The 21,372-nt window shown below is 36.0% G+C and overlaps 3 protein-coding genes and 1 pseudogene across 4 annotated transcripts; 3 read left to right on the top strand and 1 right to left on the bottom strand.

Annotated features, from left to right (window-relative positions):
• Positions 1–5,820: 5,820 nt before the first annotated feature.
• LOC109178302 lies at positions 5,821–9,895 on the top strand. Of its 2 annotated transcripts, XM_019327925.1 has the most exons (15): positions 5,821–6,116; positions 6,386–6,560; positions 6,672–6,783; positions 6,868–7,014; positions 7,235–7,339; positions 7,822–7,905; positions 8,018–8,133; positions 8,249–8,350; positions 8,430–8,543; positions 8,660–8,716; positions 8,823–8,889; positions 8,984–9,037; positions 9,123–9,197; positions 9,278–9,313; positions 9,462–9,895. In XM_019327925.1, the coding sequence occupies exons 2-15, from the start codon at positions 6,541–6,543 to the stop codon at positions 9,573–9,575; spliced, it is 1,203 nt and encodes a 400-aa protein (XP_019183470.1). In that variant the 5' UTR covers positions 5,821–6,116; positions 6,386–6,540; the 3' UTR covers positions 9,576–9,895. The 2 variants fall into 2 exon arrangements, with proteins under 2 accessions (XP_019183470.1, XP_019183471.1); XM_019327926.1 differs by lacking the exon at positions 6,386–6,560.
• A 73-nt stretch (positions 9,896–9,968) lies between these two features.
• On the bottom strand, positions 9,969–13,947 carry LOC109178301. The gene is made up of 9 exons (XM_019327924.1): positions 12,892–13,947; positions 12,645–12,700; positions 12,477–12,559; positions 12,205–12,283; positions 11,879–11,989; positions 10,975–11,084; positions 10,640–10,723; positions 10,463–10,500; positions 9,969–10,263 (listed from the first exon to the last, which is right to left on the bottom strand). Exons 1-9 carry the CDS (start codon positions 13,871–13,873, stop codon positions 10,193–10,195), a joined length of 1,614 nt encoding a protein of 537 aa, XP_019183469.1. The 5' UTR covers positions 13,874–13,947; the 3' UTR covers positions 9,969–10,192.
• Positions 13,948–14,589: 642 nt separating this feature from the next.
• Positions 14,590–15,221, top strand: LOC109178031. The gene is made up of 2 exons (XM_019327529.1): positions 14,590–14,970; positions 15,060–15,221. The coding sequence occupies exons 1-2, from the start codon at positions 14,590–14,592 to the stop codon at positions 15,219–15,221; spliced, it is 543 nt and encodes a 180-aa protein (XP_019183074.1).
• A 288-nt stretch (positions 15,222–15,509) lies between these two features.
• On the top strand, positions 15,510–17,261 carry LOC109178015 (annotated as a pseudogene).
• Positions 17,262–21,372: the final 4,111 nt, after the last annotated feature.

Here is a 21,372-nt window from a genome sequence, read left to right as displayed (position 1 = left end):
TCAATCTTAATATTTAAATTTGTAATTATTATTAATCATATATAAATTAACGTGTATATTCATCAACATTATACATTTTGTATATTATTACTTATTTTGAAGTGTTCGTTTTATTATAAGACAGTTAAAACTTCTGATTATCACGTTATCTTTACTATTCGTAAGTTGAAGAGTCGTAATTTAAGCATATGCATTAGAAAGTCAATAATTGCACATTAGTTAGTTATGCAACATATTCGAAGATCCCCTTTGATAGTATTTTGCAGGTGTTCGATAATTGATTGTGTTGAAGTGACGTGATAATGATATTTAAAATTGTTTAGGGTTTTCATATTGAACAAATCATTTGTATTTACTTAATTTTAAATTGTTTATGATGTTACTCGAAGAATGTAACATTTATTTGCAATCAGACCGTTAAACAAATAAAAGCTTAAATTAAATACTTTAACTTTCTCATTTTATGTAATTAAGTTAATTAGAGCAGATTGGAAGAATTTGGTATTATGATCGTTATGCTTTGGTCATAATTGCTTTGAACACTGCTTTCAAAATAACTCTTCCTGTTGCAACAAGTTCTCCAACTCGGCATTCATTGCTAGAAAGTCACCTATAGCATGCACATTTATGTTCCCCTTCAACTGAATTAATTTACTTATCAGTTCTTTTATTCGACTCCTGAACCGCCTAAAGTGTTCACCTCCCCATCTCCATAAATGCTAGCCACAAATAGATATGCGTTGCTGGAAGTTCAGTCCCGCGGATTGGCGCCATGACTGGTCCACCACCGTTGCACATCCCTCCTCAAGCAACCATGCATATTCGAATTTAAATTAAAGGACCTCCTGGCCGCACGCCTCAATCTCGACTCCAGGTCCAGAAAGATAGCACTATGATCAGACGTGAAAGTAAATATGTTATGTACTAGTGCTTCCTCGTAAATCTACACCCAATCCACCGAGGCCACCGCCCTATCCAGTTTTTCCTCCACCCACAAGTCTGTTCCACGACCTCGTTCCCAAGTAAAGCGACCGGCCCTCATTCCTAGGTCACCAAGTTGGCAGTCACTCAATGCATCATTAAAAGCTAGTACATACTATCTTATTTTGAAACACTACTTTATAATAACGTTTCAAAATACGTTATTATTTGAAGTGACACATGTTGTTTATCAAACATAGCTTATGGTTTATTATGTACCTTAAAATAAGTTGTAGGCTTTACAATAAGCTATACCAAATAGAGCCTATATCGATTTTAGAAATAACACTCAAGTTACACAAAATATATATATTTTTTTTTGGATACAACATAACAAAGTTAATGAAACAACATTATATAAATTTGAGAAAATGGTCAAATAGTCCCTTAAACTTTACTCAGAAGGGCAATTAGGCCCTTGTGTGAGCATATAGCCATTAATGTGCAACCCACCTATCGGCTTAAGCTTTTAGTTGAGATGGGGCACATGCTTTAATTTGGTATCAGAGCCAGACCAAAGGTCATGGGTCAACCCACCTATCGGCTTAAGCTTTAAGTTGAGATGGATCACATGCTTTAATTCCTTGAACTTCAAAAAAGGTCAATTAAACACTCAAACTTAAAATGAGTCAATTAAGTCAGATTAACCGGTAACCAACAAGTTACTGGTAAAATTATAGTCGTTGACCACTATTCACGATTGGAAAAAATGAACGAAACTTACCGGTGCCATTTTCCCCATCGGAGAAGACAACCGGAGTGATCGTCTTCTCTGGTGGAGAAGACAATCTGGTCGTCTTCTCCGTGGAGGAGACAACCTTATGGTCGCCTTCTCCATTGGAGAAAGCGACCAGATCTGGTCGTCTTCTCCATGGAGGAGATGACCTTCTGGTCTCCACGACCAGATCTGGTCACCATCTGGTTCGTCTTCTCCGCCGGAGAAGATGAACGGTGACTGCTGAACTTTTTTTTTTTTTTTCATAGTCGCCAGAAAATTTTTTGTTGCCGAAATTATTGTCGAAATTCTCGCCGGATTCTTGATAACTGGTTATTCCAGGTAAATTACCTGTTATTGGGTTTAGATGCACTAAAATAATAAATTTGATTGTTTAATTGATCTTTTTTTAAGTTCAAGGGTCTAATTGCCATTCTGAGTAAAGTTTAAGGGCTTATTTGACTCTTTTCTCTATAAATTTAGATTATATAACGCCGGCAACTCAATAAGAAAAACAAAGAAATAAGATTTGATTAGTTTATTATGAGGTGTTTCAAAATATTGAGACCAGCAATCACTACAGAGAATTTGTCATCAATTAAAAAAACAAAACAAAACAAAAACAAAAACAAATGGTTGTATCATTAAAAAACATTTTTCGAATTTTGAAAATGTAAAATTATGCCGAGTACTTTTTTGGGTGGCTAGATAAACGTATAATCACTAATTGAGTGCATTAGATAAATCTTGTTCACGACTCACATATCACACTGTAAAAGTAAATCATAATGAGAATATTCTATGTGTTAGACACAATTAATAAGATGTTAGAGCATCCACATTTATGGATTATTCACGTTTTTTAAGAATTTTGTAGTGATGTGGAGGAGTGAGAAAGAGGAAAGAGAGAAAAATAACACTTCTGTAAATACCGAGTTATTACAGAGCAAGTGGGGCCCAGTGAAAATTTCAGCACAGCACAGTACAACGCGTAATGCGCATGCTGCGCACCTAGTCGGCGCGTGTGTAGCACGCGCCATATGAGGCGTGAGTTCTGTTCATTTCATAGTGTTTCTTTTTAATTTTGTGTCAGGCTTTAAGTTTTGTTTTTTTTTTCTTTTTTATCTCTCTCCTTACTCCTACATGGCACATAAAAAAAATCACAAAATAACTTCAACTGATAATGTTGCTCTTAGTAAAAAATAATTTCGTATATTTCGATCTTGTAATATTCCATCAAGAGAGCCACAGATATGCCTTCTGAATTTATATATTTATAATATATGAATCATGTTCTATCTATTTACCACTAATTTCAGTTCGTTGAATAAAATTTTATTATTATAACACAAAGGGTTAAGAGTGAAAATATGGAGGGGCTGAAATGCAATTTCCCCTTTATTGCGCGAATATTCCCCGTCTTTCAGTCGTTGAAAAAGCATGGCGGTTTAATAAATTGCCAAAAACTTTTTTACTTTTTTTGAGTACCAAATTTCATCAACGTGTCGCCAAGTGGCACACATTCCGATCAGAGAAGCAATTGGTTTATATTTTACTCAACGTCTCAACCTAAAGGCTAAAGCCAAAGGGAAAAGATTCAAAATAAGACGAAGAAAAGTACAGATAAGATAAAAGAATATTTTAATAAAATAATTGAACGCAATTTCTGTAACATTGTATGATTTTTAACTTAAATTATTATTTTTAATTATATTTAATAATGACACTCAATCTACTAGCCCAAATTTAGTTGACATTTTAAAATTATTTATGCTATTAATTGTAATTTTTAACGCGGCATATCATTGTAGTAATGGCTTCTTCATTAATGTGTGTGTGTGTTTTTTTTTCTTTTGTTTTTAAGTCAACATGTGAAAGAAATATATAAAATAGGAGAAAAAATAATACATTTTTGTTAAAATTTAGTATTTTCTTGAGGGTTTGAAAAATATAAAAAAAAAAAAAGAAAAAGAAAAAAGATGCACGTTGCCGAACACTAATGTTGCCTAGTGGAAGCGATAAGGGCTGCCAATTGGTGACCACCTTAATTTTTTTTGGTGAGAGGTCTTACCGCCTTAAGAGGCTTAAAGCACGGCCAATAAGGTGTTATTTTAAAAGGGGTTTTGAGTAATGTTGAGAGGATATATGATATAAGAGAGATAGAAATGTGAGAGTGTTGTATGAATGAGATTTTTGCTGACACTAGCGTTTAAAAAAAAAATAAAAAATTGGTGTGCTCATCTCGTGCACTAACCGGGGTAGCGGGGTATGGATATTTTTTCCTTTCTCTTTAGAGAATTTTAGAATAAGATTACAATAGTTTTTCATGTGCCAAACTAATTTTGGTTATGCGTTACTAGATTGTTGTTTTTGCGTGTTTCTCTCTCGTGTGTGTATATGGATGAAAAACGTCTCTATGTAATGTATCAATTACGTTGAGCGTATTAAATACATATAACTTTAAGAAAATAACAAAATCTTAATACTCCAACCCATTCTATTGTATTTTATGTGTTTGATTCGGTTAAAAATATTTTACTCAAGTTATTTATAATTCAAAATTTTGTAATATTAGTTAAATTTTAGTGTTTTTTTTTTCAAATAAATTTTAGTAATCAAATAAATTAAAGGACTTACAAAAGATGGCCCAAAAGTGACCACAAAACATACTTAGCCCTTTAGATTGAGCCTATACTAATCTAAAGAAATCTAAATAACGAACGGACCCAAATCCTAATAACAAGTCAGGTCTAAAGGATGTAAAAAAAAATAAAAGAATTGACTCACGCCCAAATAATAGGCTAGGTCGAAGAATATAAAAGGTAAAAATAATAATACTGGAGATGCCGGGATGGTGATGCAGAGCTCTCATATAGCAGTCAGATGTAGGCCTTTCGGTTGGCTAAACACGCTCATCTTGCAGTGCACCGATCATCGTAAAATCCGGCAGCATAATGGCTGTATCTAGGACTAATGTGAAACCCCAGAAGGCCAACAGGTGCCAAATAGAACAAAAAGGCACAAGAGCTGCCAAATAAACCGTCAAAGGACATACAAGCCATAAAGCACACAGGCCAGAAAAAATATGGGCAAACTATCACGCTCTTCCTGCTGCGCACCAATTCCGCAAGATCCAGCAGCATAGACACTATATTAAAATTACTATCAGACACACAAAATAATAATAAATTTAGAATTTATAGAAAAAAGTAAAGAAAATAAGCATACAAAATCATATTATCAATAAATAGTAATAAAATAGGTAAAATGAAACAATACCTAATGACTAATGTCATTTTTATAAATAAAATAATAATTGCATGTTTATTATTTATAAACATAATATCATCCCTCACTACTTTTACTCTAGTTTTTATTATTTACTCTGATGATCTGCTTTGATTCATCTAGAAAACTTTTTGAGTAATTTTTTTTTTTTGTAGTTGAATGTGTGCTATAGATAAGGTTCACATTGTAGAAATAGTCAATCAAAAAAAAAATCACAGTTAATTGATTTAAATTAATACTCTCGTTGCCAAGCACTTTGTGCTTAGATTACATGTAATGACCTCTCCTATGTAGGAGGTCATGAGATTGAACCTTAGTGGAGAGCAACTGTAATAGAGTCAGTAGCATTTAAAAAAAAATTAATACTTTTGTTGTTCCATTTTATTTGTCATATTTATTATTCATTGGTCAAGTCAATTATTTCTTATTTTTAAATTTGATTTTTTGTGTGTTTAATAATACCTTTATTATAATTTATAAATATATAAATTTTGTATGCTAATACTAAATTTAATATTATAAAAAATTATCCACATGAACAGTTCAACGGGTCATAGAGGTGAAAGTTTGAAAGAATATTATAAAAAATTAAATTAAAAATAATTGCAATCAATGATTGAATCACACTAAATGAAATGAAGGAAATATGTCATTTATTTTCTATCAATGAAATCATAACGGTCACGAGGGTTTTTACATTTTACTCTTTTGTGAGTCTATGTATAATTTTCCTATTAAAATTGACATTCCAAGTGGGGTCCAGTGAGGCCAGAGCGGCACCGTACGCTGTTTTTTAAAAACTACAAAAAACAAATAGCAAGAATAGTGTCCGACATAAAATCGTGGCCGGAGTCGCACCGACGAAGACTTCTCTTCTAATCTCATCAGAAATCTGAACGGAGCGTCATTAACTACGCAAATCTCTGCGAAAGCAAAAGAGAGAGAGAAAAAAAAGGAGAAAATCTCGTTCTTCGATACTTCCGACATTCCATTGTTTACTCTGTTCTCAGGCTTGTACTGCTGCTTCTTAAATCGCACTTTGAACTTCCAATCAACTGAAGCTTCGTTCTTCTCCGTTTTGAGCGGCATCGGATTGGCCGGCGGTTCGAGTTTCTGCTCAACAAGTTGCAAGGTTAAGATTCTGGAGTTTGTTACTGGACTCATCGATTTCTATTGAGCATTCGTAGTTTACTGTGCATCTTTTTTATGTTTGATGTGAAATGGGTGGAATTGTTGGAGTGTTTAGTAGAACGGACCGTACGGAATAAGTTTTTCCGAAAGGGAAAATAAGTTGGGGGGAAGAAAACTGGGACAAATGAAATGTGGGTTAGTTATTTGAGTGGTATTCATCGTGAATGTACAGGATGTTTGGTTTCAATTTTTGACTTTTTTGGTTTCTAGGGTGGAGGTGTTCCCAACTACAATGGAGGGCAGGCATTGATTTTCGTTAGGCTTGAATCTGGGAAAGCTGATCTATTAAAAGCAGATGTCTCTGGGGTTGTTTGGAGCTTCTGCGTTTGTGATTCCGAGAGTTTTTCTGTGACTTTTTTGCCAAGATGGGGACACCTCTCCGCAGGTGAGTTTGAACTGCTTAAGTTGCTGTTTCATATCTTCCCATATGAGATCAGTGATTTTGCTGATGAAACTGGAATTGAACTGTTAATTTTATGTTATTCTCTGGCTGCAGCTCAACTGGTAGAAAACCCAATGAAACTATGAGGCTTGTAGTAACAACTTTTGTTGGGATTGTATTTGGGTTCTTCTTAGGTGTTTCCTTCCCCGCACTGTCATTGACAAAAGTAAGCCGATTGCTCGTGGCTGTTTAGCTTGTAAATGTTTGTTCTGATCTTAGGGTCTTACGTTTTGAGGTTTCTTATTCGCAGATGAACTTGCCATCAAGTCTGTTCCCTTCCATTGATCTTAATTATATAGAGGACAAGTACTCTGGTCTCTCAACTCAAGCTTTGTTAAATGTCTTATCTTCCCTGAAGGGCACCAGAGGTGGCTCTGTCAAAGACAATAGTACAAAGGTAATTCATCAATCAAATCAAATGTAGTATGTGTTTGCAAGGGCATTTCTTGGATTCTGAATGTCATCAATAAGTTGAGGTATTGAGGGTCAGCAGCAGTGTTACTGATAAAAGCTATCTTATTGCTCTTACATGAGATGAACACATGTTTTCTTGGAAGAGTGATTCAGTGAATCACCTGTCTCGTGTTGCTCTCATGTTCTTAGTGATGATGTTACAGATTTGGGTTCCGACAAATCCCCGAGGTGCCGAGAGGCTACCCCCAGACATTGTTACAGCTGAAACTGATCTTTACCCTCGACGACTTTGGGGCCTACCCAGTGAGGTTTGTGTTTTCTTCCATAGCTTGATATATGCTAGAGTAGTCATCTAGATATCAAATAACTCTCACTATATTAAGGATTATGGTTGTTTACTTGAACATTATGTTAAAATAATGAAAAGTGAACTTTAAAGAAAATTAGTTTCCTTTGAAGTTAATATTCAGTACATCAAAAAGCTTGAATAGAAAACATGGACAAATTTGCTGAAGGAATAAGTATACCACCATCTACAATGTTCTTGACTATTCCCTCTTCATTTCCTACTTGAAAATTGTGAATGCATAATCTGGTAAGACTGTAAGAGTGATCCTAAAAATGAGGCTGACCATTATGATCAATTCTTTTCAATTTGAGCATTATGTGTGGATTCCCATTGTTAGGGCCTTATCTTGTCTCCCCCTTGCTTTTTTTCCAAAAAAAATTATTATTATAAATAGGCTACATCTTGCATCCCTTTGCTTAGTTGTGTTTACTTGTTCTGCAGGACTTGATCACCAAGCCAAGATATCTTGTTACATTTACAGTTGGCTATGAACAAAAAAAAAACATTGATGCTGCAGTGAAGAAGGTTTGTCTGAAGTCTTACCCTCTTGCCCTAAACTAAATATTGTTAGCCTCATGTCCATTTTCTATGAGTTTTATACGTAACTGCATCTTCACTGCTTAACACCTGTCTGCAGTTCTCAGATGACTTTACCATTGTATTGTTTCACTATGATGGCCGGACAACCGAATGGGATGAATTTGAGTGGTCAAAGCAGGCCATCCATGTCAGTGTGTTGAAGCAAACTAAATGGTGACTGTTTGTTGTATTTGCATTAATCATTATATTCAGTGGCATTCAGGCAGTTATGATTGCCTGTTGTATTCATGTAGTGTTCCGCCTGATAATTGATTCTTTATGTTGAAAGGTGGTATGCAAAACGGTTTTTGCACCCCGACATTGTAGCACCCTATGACTATATATTCATTTGGGATGAGGACTTGGGGCTTGAAAATTTTGATGCAGAGGAGTAAGTATAATAATTCTTGCATCCTCAAACAAATTAGAACGATGTTCTTGGTGAACTTAGATTTGTATTCCTGTCGCAGGTATATTAAATTGGTGAAGAAACATGGCTTAGAAATTTCACAGCCTGGTCTAGAACCAAATAGTGGGTTGACTTGGCAAATGACAAAGAGGCGAGAAGACACTGAAGTTCACAAGTAGGGGTTTTAGAAGATGCCATTTGTATTGAAGCCTAAGTGGCGTTTTTGCTTTTCATATAAATCCAGACACTTATACCTTTGATTTCACGCATTTTCGATGCCTTTGCTTGCAGAGAAACTGAGGAAAGACCTGGTTGGTGTGCTGATCCACATCTACCACCTTGTGCAGCGTATGTGTCCCTAACAATTTTCATTAATTACTAGTGCACTTTTCACTTTATAACCTCTACCCTATTTGATATGTGTAGTCTTACCACTTAATTGGTTAACAAACAGGTTTGTTGAGATCATGGCACCTGTATTTTCTAGGGATGCATGGCGTTGTGTCTGGCATATGATACAGGTTATGACCTCCGACTTCTTTTTCTCTATCATTCATTGGCTAATTAATACCACGCCCCTGGTTCTCAAAAAAGTTGTATGGTCTTTGATTGCAGAATGATCTGGTTCACGGATGGGGTCTTGATTTTGCTCTTAGAAAATGTGTTGAGGTTAGTATTTGCAGCGAGCATTGGTTTGATTTGATTTTTCACCGTACTTTAATATTGTCCTTAATGCCACTGTAAACATATGCAGCCTGCCCATGAAAAAATAGGAGTTGTAGATTCCCAGTGGATTGTGCATCAAACTGTTCCTTCACTCGGGAACCAGGTATATCCAGATCTCATCACAAATGCATTGTTTACAACCTTATGAGAAATGGACCGTAATCTATTGTAATTTTTGAATAGGGTAAAGCAGAGAATGGCAAAGCACCATGGGAAGGGGTATGTTGCAAGTCACTTAGCTGTCATACTTTCATATTTTGATTCTTACGTCCTCTTTTTAACTTAGCAAATATCTGTCGATATATTCATGAACGTTAACTTTTAGAATCAGTAGAGTGATTTATGGAAAACTAATATGGTGGCTCAGGTAAGAGAAAGGTGCAGAAGAGAATGGGCAATGTTTCAGGATCGTGTGGCTGGTGCTGAGAAGGCCTATTTCGAGGCAATGGGGATCGATCCACCTAACTCCACAACTCGTTAGGCAGACAAACAACCCACCTGAGCGGAACAATGTGAGGCTATGCAGGGCTGCCAAACCCTTTACCTAGTAGAGTTGACTATAGTAGGTGGTGCTCCATAGGTTGAAAAGTCAATAGTTCCATTAATTCAATCTAGTTTTGATGGCAGCCCCTACAAGCATCTTGTGTGATGATGATGATGATGATGATGATGTAGTCTTTTGAATGTTCTGTTCATTTTTCAGTCTCTCCAGCTCTTACTGCTGGGTGTGTGATGTATTATATTGTTGAATTTGATATCTGAATTTTTTTATTGAATGAATTCATGAGCTTTTTAGCCAAAGAAAAAAGGACTAGTCTTTTTACTTTCTTGAACTTCATTACAAGGAAGCATTTGTTGATATCACAGAATCTGATGATAAAGAAGTCTCAACATTTTCTTTAATAGGGAGCAGTAGCTTACACTTCTTATGTGGAAAATGGTTGGTTTTTACATACCAAGAAATATTCCACATGAAAAGAATAATAACAATAAGATAGTAAAGAGAGGGTAACAACATTTCCCATGCCTGTGAATATGTAAAATCATGGTCCTATGTGATCTATATCCTCATAATGAAACGAGAAGTATGTAAATACTCTACAAGTATCCTTTGGTTATTGCTTCTTCCAACTCTTGAAATTCCCAAGCATCATTTGCTTTGTATTCTCCTGATATGGAGATAACAAACAACCACAATTAGCTCAGGGCAAGCAAAATTTAATAGATAGATGGTTACTAAACAGCATGGGGTGAGGTATTTGGTGGTTGGGGGGGTGGGGGGTGGGGATCAGGGGAGGGGTCATATCTAAATATAGGTCAGTTGTATGAGACAAGCGATAACCAATGATTAAATGAAAAGAATCATACCAATTGAATCTCTTCGTAAGGCTGACAAGTGAGCACAACTGCAAGAAAACATAGCCAACATTACATCAGATCACATACAATAGAAAAATGAAACAAAGTAGCTCAAATAGTTCTATGGTTTCTTATTAACTCTATTGTTTTAGAGCTGTAGAGCAAAGTCATTTTCACATATGCTACCTGCCCAGAGCCTTCCCAAAATCTGCACAGAGCGATCGAATATAGGTTCCTTTTGAGCATATTACCCGGAAAATCACGTTTTGTCTGCAATGCAATAAGGTAATTTCAAATAATGTATGTGGATTGCATTTCAAACAGAATTATGAATTATGTTAGACAAATGGAAGTGTAGCAACTAGCAACTGAAAGAAAATTCCCCATTTCCATGATCTGTAAAGATAGTGTAATAAACTATTGAGGGGAGAGAATCATGTCATAAATATAGGAGCACGAGTAGGAATAGCAGTAGTATGAAGCACAGCTAAAAGCTGCATAAAAATCAAACCATTGACAACCTGTCCTCTAAACTACGTTCAATGTCAAACTGGAATATTGAAATCCTTCTTGGTGAAAGTTCAATGCTTTCACCTCTTCTTGCTTTCTCATACATCTTTTCACCACCAACCTGTCACATGGCAAAGAAACACGAAAGTAATCAGGTTATGAGAACTGTAGCTTCTCTATGTAAACTATTCATACCTTTGCCATCCAAAAGGATTAGCAGAGATAGGGGTGGGGATAAAAGTGAAAATTTAGATAAAATGGAAGATGAGAGCCATAATTTGGGATGCTCTTTTCTATATAACAAAACATAGGGTGTTTGGTTCAAAAGTGGGAATCTGAATCGGAATGAGAATCAAATACTTGGTAAGTGGAATGGGTTTTGGTGAAAGTATTTTGCATGTTTGGTAGTAGGGTGGAATTGGAATGATTACCAATATTGATATTTGGTTATGTATGACCCTTTAATCAGAATAAAGATTTTAAAAATACAAAAACAAAAAATCAAGGCAATTGATCTTAAGAGTGGTGATGAGGTGAGAAGGCAATGAAGTGAGGAGGCGACGAAATGAGGAAGCAATGAAATGAGGAGCGATAAGGCTAAATTAATGGAATGATACCTAATTTCAATTAGGTAATGGGTTTTGTAATTATAGGGGTAATCAAATCCTATACTTGAGTTTTAAAAAGTTGTCAACCAAACAACGTGTATGACTTTCATTCCCATTCCTTGTGTCTAACCCCACAAACCAAACACACCCATAATAAAGGCTAAACTCAGTGCACAGTATCTGACCAGAATTGAATAATATCCTTGATAATAGAACCTAGATATCTGATAAGCATTTGCAGTGTAAGCAATAAAAATCTCCAGAATTTGATCTGCAATGTGATCAAAAGAATGATAATTGAACTTACTTTGATGGCAGAGAACATTGGAGGGACTTGCCATATCTCTCCAGAAAGGGATGCAGCAGCTTTTCTTAGATCCTCATTCTTGATATGCTCCCATGGTTCACGTTGAATAACCTATATAAATCAAAATGTTTCCAACTGTGACCTCTTTCATGTAGAACACTCAGCACCTCTAAACTTTACAAGTCCACCAAAAAAATGCCAGTTCATTTGTATGTTTCAAGAATTTAAACACATAGTGCTGATGTTTAGCAACTAATATTATTTTAGCCATTGAACAGATATCCAAGTCCAGCATAGACATATGGCAAAATGTAATAATAACACACCGGGGAATCCGCATCCCATGTAGAGGTGGCTTCTCCTAGTCGGAAAACTCCACTATAACCCTTAATCATACCCTGGTATCTGCCAAGAAAAATTAAGACTTTGAATGGAATTTGGCCTTAACAATTCACTGAGGTAAGTGCAATGATTTGCTAATCTAGTCACATGAATCCACTGGAGTAAAACAAAGTACGGAGTACTAGAAACTTTCATCTGAAGTTCCAAAATATGAACTTTTTAGGACTAGATGAACATAAGACACATATTGACTGACCTATCAACCAGCTTTGTTGCTTTACCAACACATACAATCAATAAACCAGTGGCCATAGGATCAAGAGTCCCAGCATGTCCTACCTGCAAGAGGTATATTTAAGAGCATATTAAGAAGAACATGCCAATCTAGAAAGCTTACCACTTTCATCCATAAAAGGATAATGACCTTTTTCACTTTGGTTAGGCGGCGCAACTTTCCACAAACTGTAAATGAAGTCCAACCTGGGGGTGATATTTATAGAACAACCAAGGACATCAGATTAACATTTTCAGAGAAATTCACACAATCTCTATTCTCTACTTACTGCTATTTAAATGTGGAATGCAATCTGGCACTTGCATAGTAATTGTATGTTAGGCAATGGCTAGCAGAACAGTCATAATAATTCCATGAAAAATCATACCAAACTTACCTTTTGGTTTGTTCACTAAAACCACAGTCCCAGCAGGGCTATCCCATTTCGGAGGAAGGCCTGTATTCCTTGAAGAAAAGAATGGCTCGGCACTGGAAACACCACCTCTGTCGCTGTCATTTGGAACTGTCTTCAAACACTTGAAGAATTCCTCAACTTTCTTCTCTGAAACGTCCACTTTGGCATCCTTAGTCTCACACTCTGTATTCTCAGTCTTCTCTTCAGTCTCAAAGAACACCAACCCTGTATCTTGCACGCGATCTGCAGCTTCTTCTTTACGATCTTCACTTTTGCCAACTTTCCTTTTCCCCTTCGGTGTACTCTCATTGGACTGACCAGGCTCGAGAAAAGCCTTATCGAAACACTGATCAGGAAAGTACTTCTTCTCCAATTGATAAACCATCTTATAATGCTTGTCCTTCTCCCAGGGATACGCAAATGCATCATAGAAATGCAACTCCTCCTCTTTCTTATGCAACGTACGTAGCTCCACAACTTCTTGCTTCAGTTCCACAAAATCACTACCATCCCGGCGGTTACCCTCGTCTTCCGAATCCGACCCAAACATTCTTTTCCTCCTCTTATTGTAATACTTCCTTTTAGCCTTGTCCATTCCTGTATCTGTATCATTGGTCTGGTCAGCTGGGCTTTGTGAAGAAGATGGAGTTGAGCTTAATTTCCTTTCGACCCAGTCATCGAATCCGAGTTCCGAGTCGGGTTCCGGAGACTCGGTGGGTTTGGAATTTGCGATGGGGCTCCGTAGGCTACGGCGGCGACCATGGTTCCGCGGGGGCTCGACTGGGCGAGATACGATCATCTCATATTGAAGTGGATATGGAGTTGAGGTCGTTGAGAAATGCCTTAGCATGAGGGGTTTAAGCTTTGAGGGAACGGCGATGCAGCGTGGCCTAGCGACAGAAGCTGTGCTCGTGAAGCGGAGGAAGGCGAGCGATACTTTGGAGAGTTGCGTCGATTTCGCCATTGAAGCATTTGGTCGAACACTTCCCGTCTGCTCTGGTGGCGCGTCGTTGCTCCGCTCAGGTCTCTGCGACGTTTTCCCTTTATATATTGGGATTGGATTTGGGTTTAATTAAAAACCATCCCTGATGTTTTGATATTCAGAAATTGACCCCGTTTCTTTTTGGATTGGCCAATTCTCTCAAATTACCTAAAATCTAATTAGGAAAATATGCTCAATGTTGCATATAATGATTGGGTACAAAAAATGAGATTCGGTGATTGAATTTAAATAATAATAATAATAATTAATTTTGTTAATTTTATGACTGAGATAGTTATTGGAGTAACCTAACCCAGTGATTATAAACTATCAATTCAATGGGGTTACATGATAACTAATTGATTAATTTAAATTTAATTAATTTGGAGTGTGATTGAATGAAAGGAACTCATCTATCTTAATTTGATCCTAATATTAGACAAGCCTGTTATCTCAAAAAAAAAAAAAAGTGTCTATAATTCAGAATTAGTAACTATGTGTGAAGGTTTTAATAGGAGTACTCTATTTGATTTGTAAAATTAAAAAACAAAATTAAAATAATATCGTCCATGACGCCTTTGTTGGACTTATCCGGTGAACTGAAAATTGATGCCTTCCCCGCGCGCCGTTAAGATCGCGGTCCATTTCAAATTGAGCCTTTTTCTTTACTTGAATCATTTTCCCGCTCGTCGAAGCCCATGGCGGGTTTAGATTGGGCAGACGACGAATGGGAGGTCGTCAACGACGATGGCTTCGTCTACAAACGCAAGAAGCGCCCCCGCCTCGACACCCCTACCACATCCTCCTCCTCGCTTCCACCGCTTCCTGATCCCACGGCGGAGGAGAACAACCGCCGGGAACGGAAGAGGGCCGCACTCGTCAAACTCAAGCAGAAGTATCAAAGAGAGATTCGCCAGTGGGAACATTTGTCGAACACCTTGAAGGCGATGCAAGAGAAAGCCTCCATCCAGCAACAGACGCATCCAGAGCTTCCTACACCGTCTTCGGACCATGCCGCCAGTACCTCCGGGCCGCCGGGTAACTCATCCCGGCAGCTTATAGACGAGCTCCTTTCTCAGGTAAAGGTTACAACAACCTTCTGCTGCTAAAGTTTGGCGTGTTTTTTAGTTGTATTTGAAGTGCTTACACTCCATTTGGTTTTGCATAGGCTCAAATTCAAGAAGCCATAATTTGCGACATATCAAATTTATGCGATGTTGCTGAAGCCTTGTGCAGTGCTCAAGAAGACAGGCTTAAGCAATCATTCATAGACCTTCCGATTTGGGCAAAATCACCGCGCGAGCTTATCACATCACTATGCGAAGAGTGAGCTCATTTACTATGCACATCTAGTGGAGCTCTTGGTGATAAAAACAAAGTATTGCAACCTTGTTCAATCTGTATCAATATTGTTCTAACTGTGGCCAGATCCTGCCTTGTCCATTTTGTGTTGCTAGCTTGTAAATTAGTTTCTACTTTAGACTCATAGCTAGATTTATCAAGTATTAACAGCTTGTTGCTTGCCAAACTGAGTCAATTTAGATGTATGTTTCAAGGCTGATGTAGACTAAATGGTTATTTGTTGAATGAATTGCAAACATTTGGTGTTTGTTCGGTTGTTCTATGTCTTGGCTTTGGATTGTTTCTACACAAGTTTTCTTTCAATAGTATTGATGTCTGCTACTTGTTTTTTCTTCTGGGAGAAAGCTTTGAATATGATGGTAATGGGCAAGTAGATTTAAGCAGCATTTTCTTTTGAGGTTAATAATCTATTTTCCGCCTTTCTGGCATCGTTACCTATATGCACCTCTTTTATCACTTTGCTAATGGCCTTGGTCTTAAGCTTTGATCAAGAATGCAATGTCTCTGGTGCCTGAGATCGTCTTTAACAATTGTCCTTGTGCATGAGACTGAGTTTGAAATTGTTGTTTTGGTAATAACAGCTTCTTTCATGGCATCAAGTTGAACAAGATTGCTCCGGTTCAGACTTGATGATTCTTTTTTCTTTTCATTCGTAAAGAAAATATCAGGCACTTGGAATTTAGGTTATTTAGTTACTTTCCTTGCATGGCAGTTTTTTCTTCTTGAGTTGAACTCAGGATTACTGGTCTGCCCAAGCTTCATACTTCTGCAAATAACCATAAGCAGCTTGAATGTGTAGAGCATTAGCTGACTTTTGGGGGAAGGTTTAAGGTGCAATTCCAGTATGGAAGAGGCATATCAGAACCTCAGGCGAAAGGCCAGGTATGCACACTTCTGGCCATACTGATTACCTCTTTCAGATGCAGGGTGACATTGTAACTTTTGTTTGCATATTATGCAAGTGATTTTATATTCAAGATGATAACCCACTGGGTGATTAATAGCAATTTACATTCTGTCAGGCTACTACTATCAGCCATTTAGGTCCTTGGAATGTGTTGTGTAAGATTCACGACTGATGGACTTATCTCACTGAAAGATCTATTGTGGTCAAAAGTAGGGAAAGCTCCAGAAAAGCCTACAAAGGAAGTGTATCAAGTGGTCATAGATAGTGATTTGGGAATGATGGTGAGATTGTAGTTGTATTCTCTACCCTTACCAAATTTTGACAAGGGTCTAGGAGGCTAGGAGCTGCCATCAAGAAACTCACAGGAGGAAAGACACAAAACAGTAGGCATCTTTGTATACATACAAAACATATATTCTTGAGTCCTCTAATTTTGAAAACTATAATATTGTCTTTTTGAATTAGGACAATGACAAAAGCTTCTGATTACATAAAGCTGAGAGCGGGCTCTGTGATTGAGATCTCAAGGCTTCTGGGATATATTCTGCAGATAAAAGGTAAAATTAAACCACAAATCTAAACTGTCCTCTACAGTCCTTTCTATCAAATATTTGGTTAATACACACCACTTTCAGCATTGAATATTTGTATACCTGGTGAATTGGATTTAACCAAAACCTTTTCCTAGTGAAAAGCATAAGATGTAAATAAACTTGATGTCTTATGTCTGGTAAATGCAATAATGGGTGAAGTTATGAGCTCAGTGGAAAGCAAGCTACTGTGCAGGGCATGCATCTACCTGTACGGCTGTACCTGGGTGATGATCCCTTTGAGAAGGAGGCAAAAGACAAGTTTGGCCGTTTGGGGCATACATGCTGTCTCCCTTTTAAGTGATGGTTTTGTGCAATTTCTAGATCTTTAGTTAAGGAATAGAAGCTAGGTTTCTTTTGTGAATTGCAAATAAGTTTTTTTTTTTTTTTTTTTTTTTTCTTTTTTTTGGGCGAGGAAGAAAAATTTGCAATCACTATTTGAGGAAATGCACAAAGTAAATCACATTATTGTGTAATATTTGTAAATCATAAGGAAAAGGCAAATTGTACTCGTTAAGATTGAACTTGTGACTTATGATAATTATGTTCTATCTATTCGGTCATCGTTTTTGGGGTAAATTTTGGTAGAAATCTTAAAGGAATTGTGGCTAATGTAAAACTGGCAAATTATTGTGGAATAAGATGGACCTGAGTCCAAAATACATAGTTTACATACTAAATGTTCATAATTCAAACTGTGAACATTTAGTATATAAATTGTGTATTTTAGATCCAGTAAAACTAATTTGGGCCTTGGACCTTACTGGCCTAGTGTCTGAAGACAAATTATTATATAGATCCGGATCTAAAAATATACAATTTACATACTTAAATGTTCACAATTCAAATTATGAACATTCAATATATAAATTGTGTATTTTACATTCGAGTTCACCTTGCAAAGTGAACTCGGGTCCATGTTATAACTGTTGGTGTCTGACTCCAAGTCAATTTTAAACCCAGCAAATCATTGGGCCTCATTAAACGCGTAGCCATTTTAAAAATGGGCCAATATCCCGTACACAGGGCCCCAAGCAAACGGTCCAGCAAAGCCCTTTGCCATAAATTGGGCCCAACACAATAAGGGAAAGATTGTAGTCTCGAATCAGCACCGCATTTCGCGGGCGATATCTCATTTGGCGCGAATGCGGAAAGTTTTCCGGTTCGCGTTCCCGCCAAAAGAAGATCAACGGGCAGTTCGGTCAGGACATATTATTGTCTTTTAGTTGCGGAGCCCTGAATGGTGAGGCCTGACCGGGGGCAGAAACCGCGTGGAACCTTAAAATTTGGTGGAATGGTGGTAACAGTGGCGGTACGCTGTACAGGACTAGGAGGAGATGACTGTCCATGATTCATGAATAGGAATAGGAATAGGAATAGGAATAGGAATCTGGTTGTCCCTGTTTAGATTCCTTGTAGTATTGAAGCCCATACATTGGATTCTTCTTGCATTCAAATACCTCCTTATTCTACTGATCATGATGCTGACATCTTATATCATATATATTGTCAAATTTTTTCAAACTAAAGAATAATCACAAATATGTGCATATGTGTACCTACATGTTAATTTGAATGTTGCCTCATATTATCTAAAAACATAATAAGTCTTAATTTAAGTTATATTCTTGATTTATGTTTGTTTTTTCTGTTAAATTTTTTAAAATACATTATGCTATAAGAGATATACTATATAATTAAGATCTTAACATTGAGTAAAATATTAGGCATGTATTTTTGCACATCGCACATATAAAATACTCCATTTGTCTCATTTTATCTGTCCTACTTACTATTCATTGGTCAAACCAACTATTTATTCTTTGTTTATTTTCTTTATAATTTTTTTTATTTATTTATTTATTATTTTTTTTTTGTGTTTAATAGTACTTTTAGTGTAGTTTCTAAATATATAAATTTTGTATACTAATAATAAACTTAATATTATAAAAAATTGAATTAAAAATAATTTCAGTCAAACCTTACTAACTGAACCAGACACATAAAATGGGACGGAGGGAGTAATAATTTTTAATAAGAGTGAAGGGCATTTTAATATTCCATATTATTTCACTATATATGTGTGTGTGTCTGTTTGTTTTAATTCAAATTATAAATGTTATTCTCTCTTCTTTTTTTTGAAAGATAAATGTTATTCTTAAGAAGAGTTGAAGGCATGCTAATATTCTATGCAATGTTTTATGTTCGTTTGGATGTCCTAAAAAGAATTAAGGTTATTTAAATCCAACCTATAAAGAGAGATTTTGGCAAAAAATTGAATGTATAATATTCATCAAATCCATAAGGAAGCTAACTTTTGCACATACTAGATAACAATTCATCATGGTCACTATCAAGTATCAACCAACCTTACAAAGTTCGCAACTTTTTTTTTTTTTTTTTCCTGGTATAGAAAAAATCCAATCTATACCCACAAACTAACTTATAATACTATACAATAACAACTTGAAATCATTGATTTAACTAGCTAAGCATTTTTTCGGCCAAACTCATCACACAGGGTCTGTGTATGATTTGCAAATTATTACACATGAACATAATTTATCACGTGCACACTATTAAGTAGTGACTTGCGTGTTCTCATCATTATTAAAAAAAAAAAAAAAATTCCCTATAAAAATACTATATAACAACTTGAAATCATTGATTTGGCTGGGAAACATTCCAACGCAAGTTGATTAGTTTATAGATAGGCCTAATCTTGATTGAGCTCACTACAATAATGGAATTCACTACTTTAACAAGAAAAAAAATTTAATGATTGGTTAAGGTTGCTCCCACACGCAAACAAATCATGAAGGTAGAAACGTGTTGAAGAAAAAAGGCTGTCGTCCAAGGATGAGGATAAAGATGCAGCAGAAGTCTTTCATATTTATTTGATGTAACCAAGTCAAAATTTGCAACTTGCAAGATGTTATAAATGGCGCCATTATTTGTCATTTTAATACCATCCTCATATGTGAGTATGACAACACAAATGGACGGTTCGAATTTGATTGTGTTTATTTCGTTAATTTTTGGAGATTAAAATTACCTTACAAAATATAAATTAAAGTTTAAAGTTGTTCAGTTTTTGTTAATATCTTCTCAATTGAGTCTGTTGCATAAAATTTTCTTAGTGTGATTTATTTCTTATGTGTGGTTTCTTTTGAATTCACTAGAGGTGCACAAATCCCGGGCTGGACCTGGAAACCTCTAGTACCCGAGCTGGAGCTGGGAACAATGAATGGGATCTACTTAGTACTAGAGGTGGCCAAATCCCGAGCTGAACCTGGGCCTAGATTAGCACGGATCAGGACCGGCTCTGGGTTAGTTTTTTTTTTTTTTTTAATAAATAAAATTTAATGTGTGTGTATAAGCATAGAATTGAAACCATAATGTATGTATATATGCAAAGGGCAATAATACATTTGATTTGAATGGGTTTGTCATGTTGCATGAGGGTGAAAGGGGGGAAGAACTTGAAATAAGAGCAAATCAAATATGGATTTATATTGTTTTGGCTGCATGCGTTGCTCCCCATAGGGCAACCAAATTGGAACTTATCCTTAGCTTGGAGAATCCGATGAAGACAACATTCTTATCCCCTCTCTCTCTCACTCTCTGTTCAATTCAACTTCACTGTTAGTTCTTCAAAACTCTTTTTCAAGTCAATCCTAAACACTAACAAGAATCTTATAAAGCAAACAAACACCATACCCACTTTTGTCAAATGCTTCAATTTTGCTTTGTTTAACACTAGTGTGATCCCAAGGTGCCTTTTCTTTAATTTCTTTATGTTAAAGAACTCCCTTTAGCTTCTTGATCATGCACAATATATATCTTTCCTGCTTCCCAATATATTACTAAGTTTTGCAAATAAGTAAAAGAAACCTCTTTAATTGGTCAATCTTACTTAAATTGGTTAGATAGTTAACTCGATAACTATAAGGTTTCAAGTTCGACTCCGTGAGAGTAGTTTATTAACCTTTTTAGTTTGAATCGGTTAGTTATGAACTGACTCCGTGAGAATAGTTTATTAACCTTTTTAGTTTGAATCGGTTAGTTATGAACTGATTTGCCGACTAGAGTTATAAGGCGGACTTCACTCAAACCGCACATTCGAGTAGCGGCAGCTGATTTTCCCGTATATCAAAGAAACCCCTTTAACTTGTTAAGTTAATCCACTTCGAATCAATTTAGGCATGCAAATGAGCCAAACCGAACTTGAACTTAAGTTAGTTTGAGTTCAAGCTCGAAATAATTAAAGTAACTTAAATTTGAATAATATATAATTATATATATGGCTTGCATGTGGTTAGGCTTGATTACTTAATATGTTAGTTAAAGTTCAAATTTTGCTGAACTTGAATTAAACTTTGACCAAATAATTAATTTCGCTTGCACTACTAAATTAATCTAATTAAATTAAATATAACTTTAAAGTTGAGATTTTAGTAAATTTCTTTTGAATTTTGTTACTTTATTTATAAAGTTTGACTGTTTGAGTTGAAGATTTTATTTGTTGATAGATGAATGAAAGATTTGTATGTGAACGTGAAATGTAAATGGAAGAATTTGTTGAACCCTACATAGGATTCTCTGGAGGCAGCCAGGCAGGG

Source organism: Ipomoea nil, unplaced genomic scaffold (genome assembly GCF_001879475.1).
Source record: "Ipomoea nil cultivar Tokyo-kokei standard unplaced genomic scaffold, Asagao_1.1 scaffold0813, whole genome shotgun sequence".
Classification (NCBI taxonomy): domain Eukaryota; kingdom Viridiplantae; phylum Streptophyta; class Magnoliopsida; order Solanales; family Convolvulaceae; genus Ipomoea; species Ipomoea nil.
This window is presented reverse-complemented; position numbering and strand designations above follow the sequence as displayed.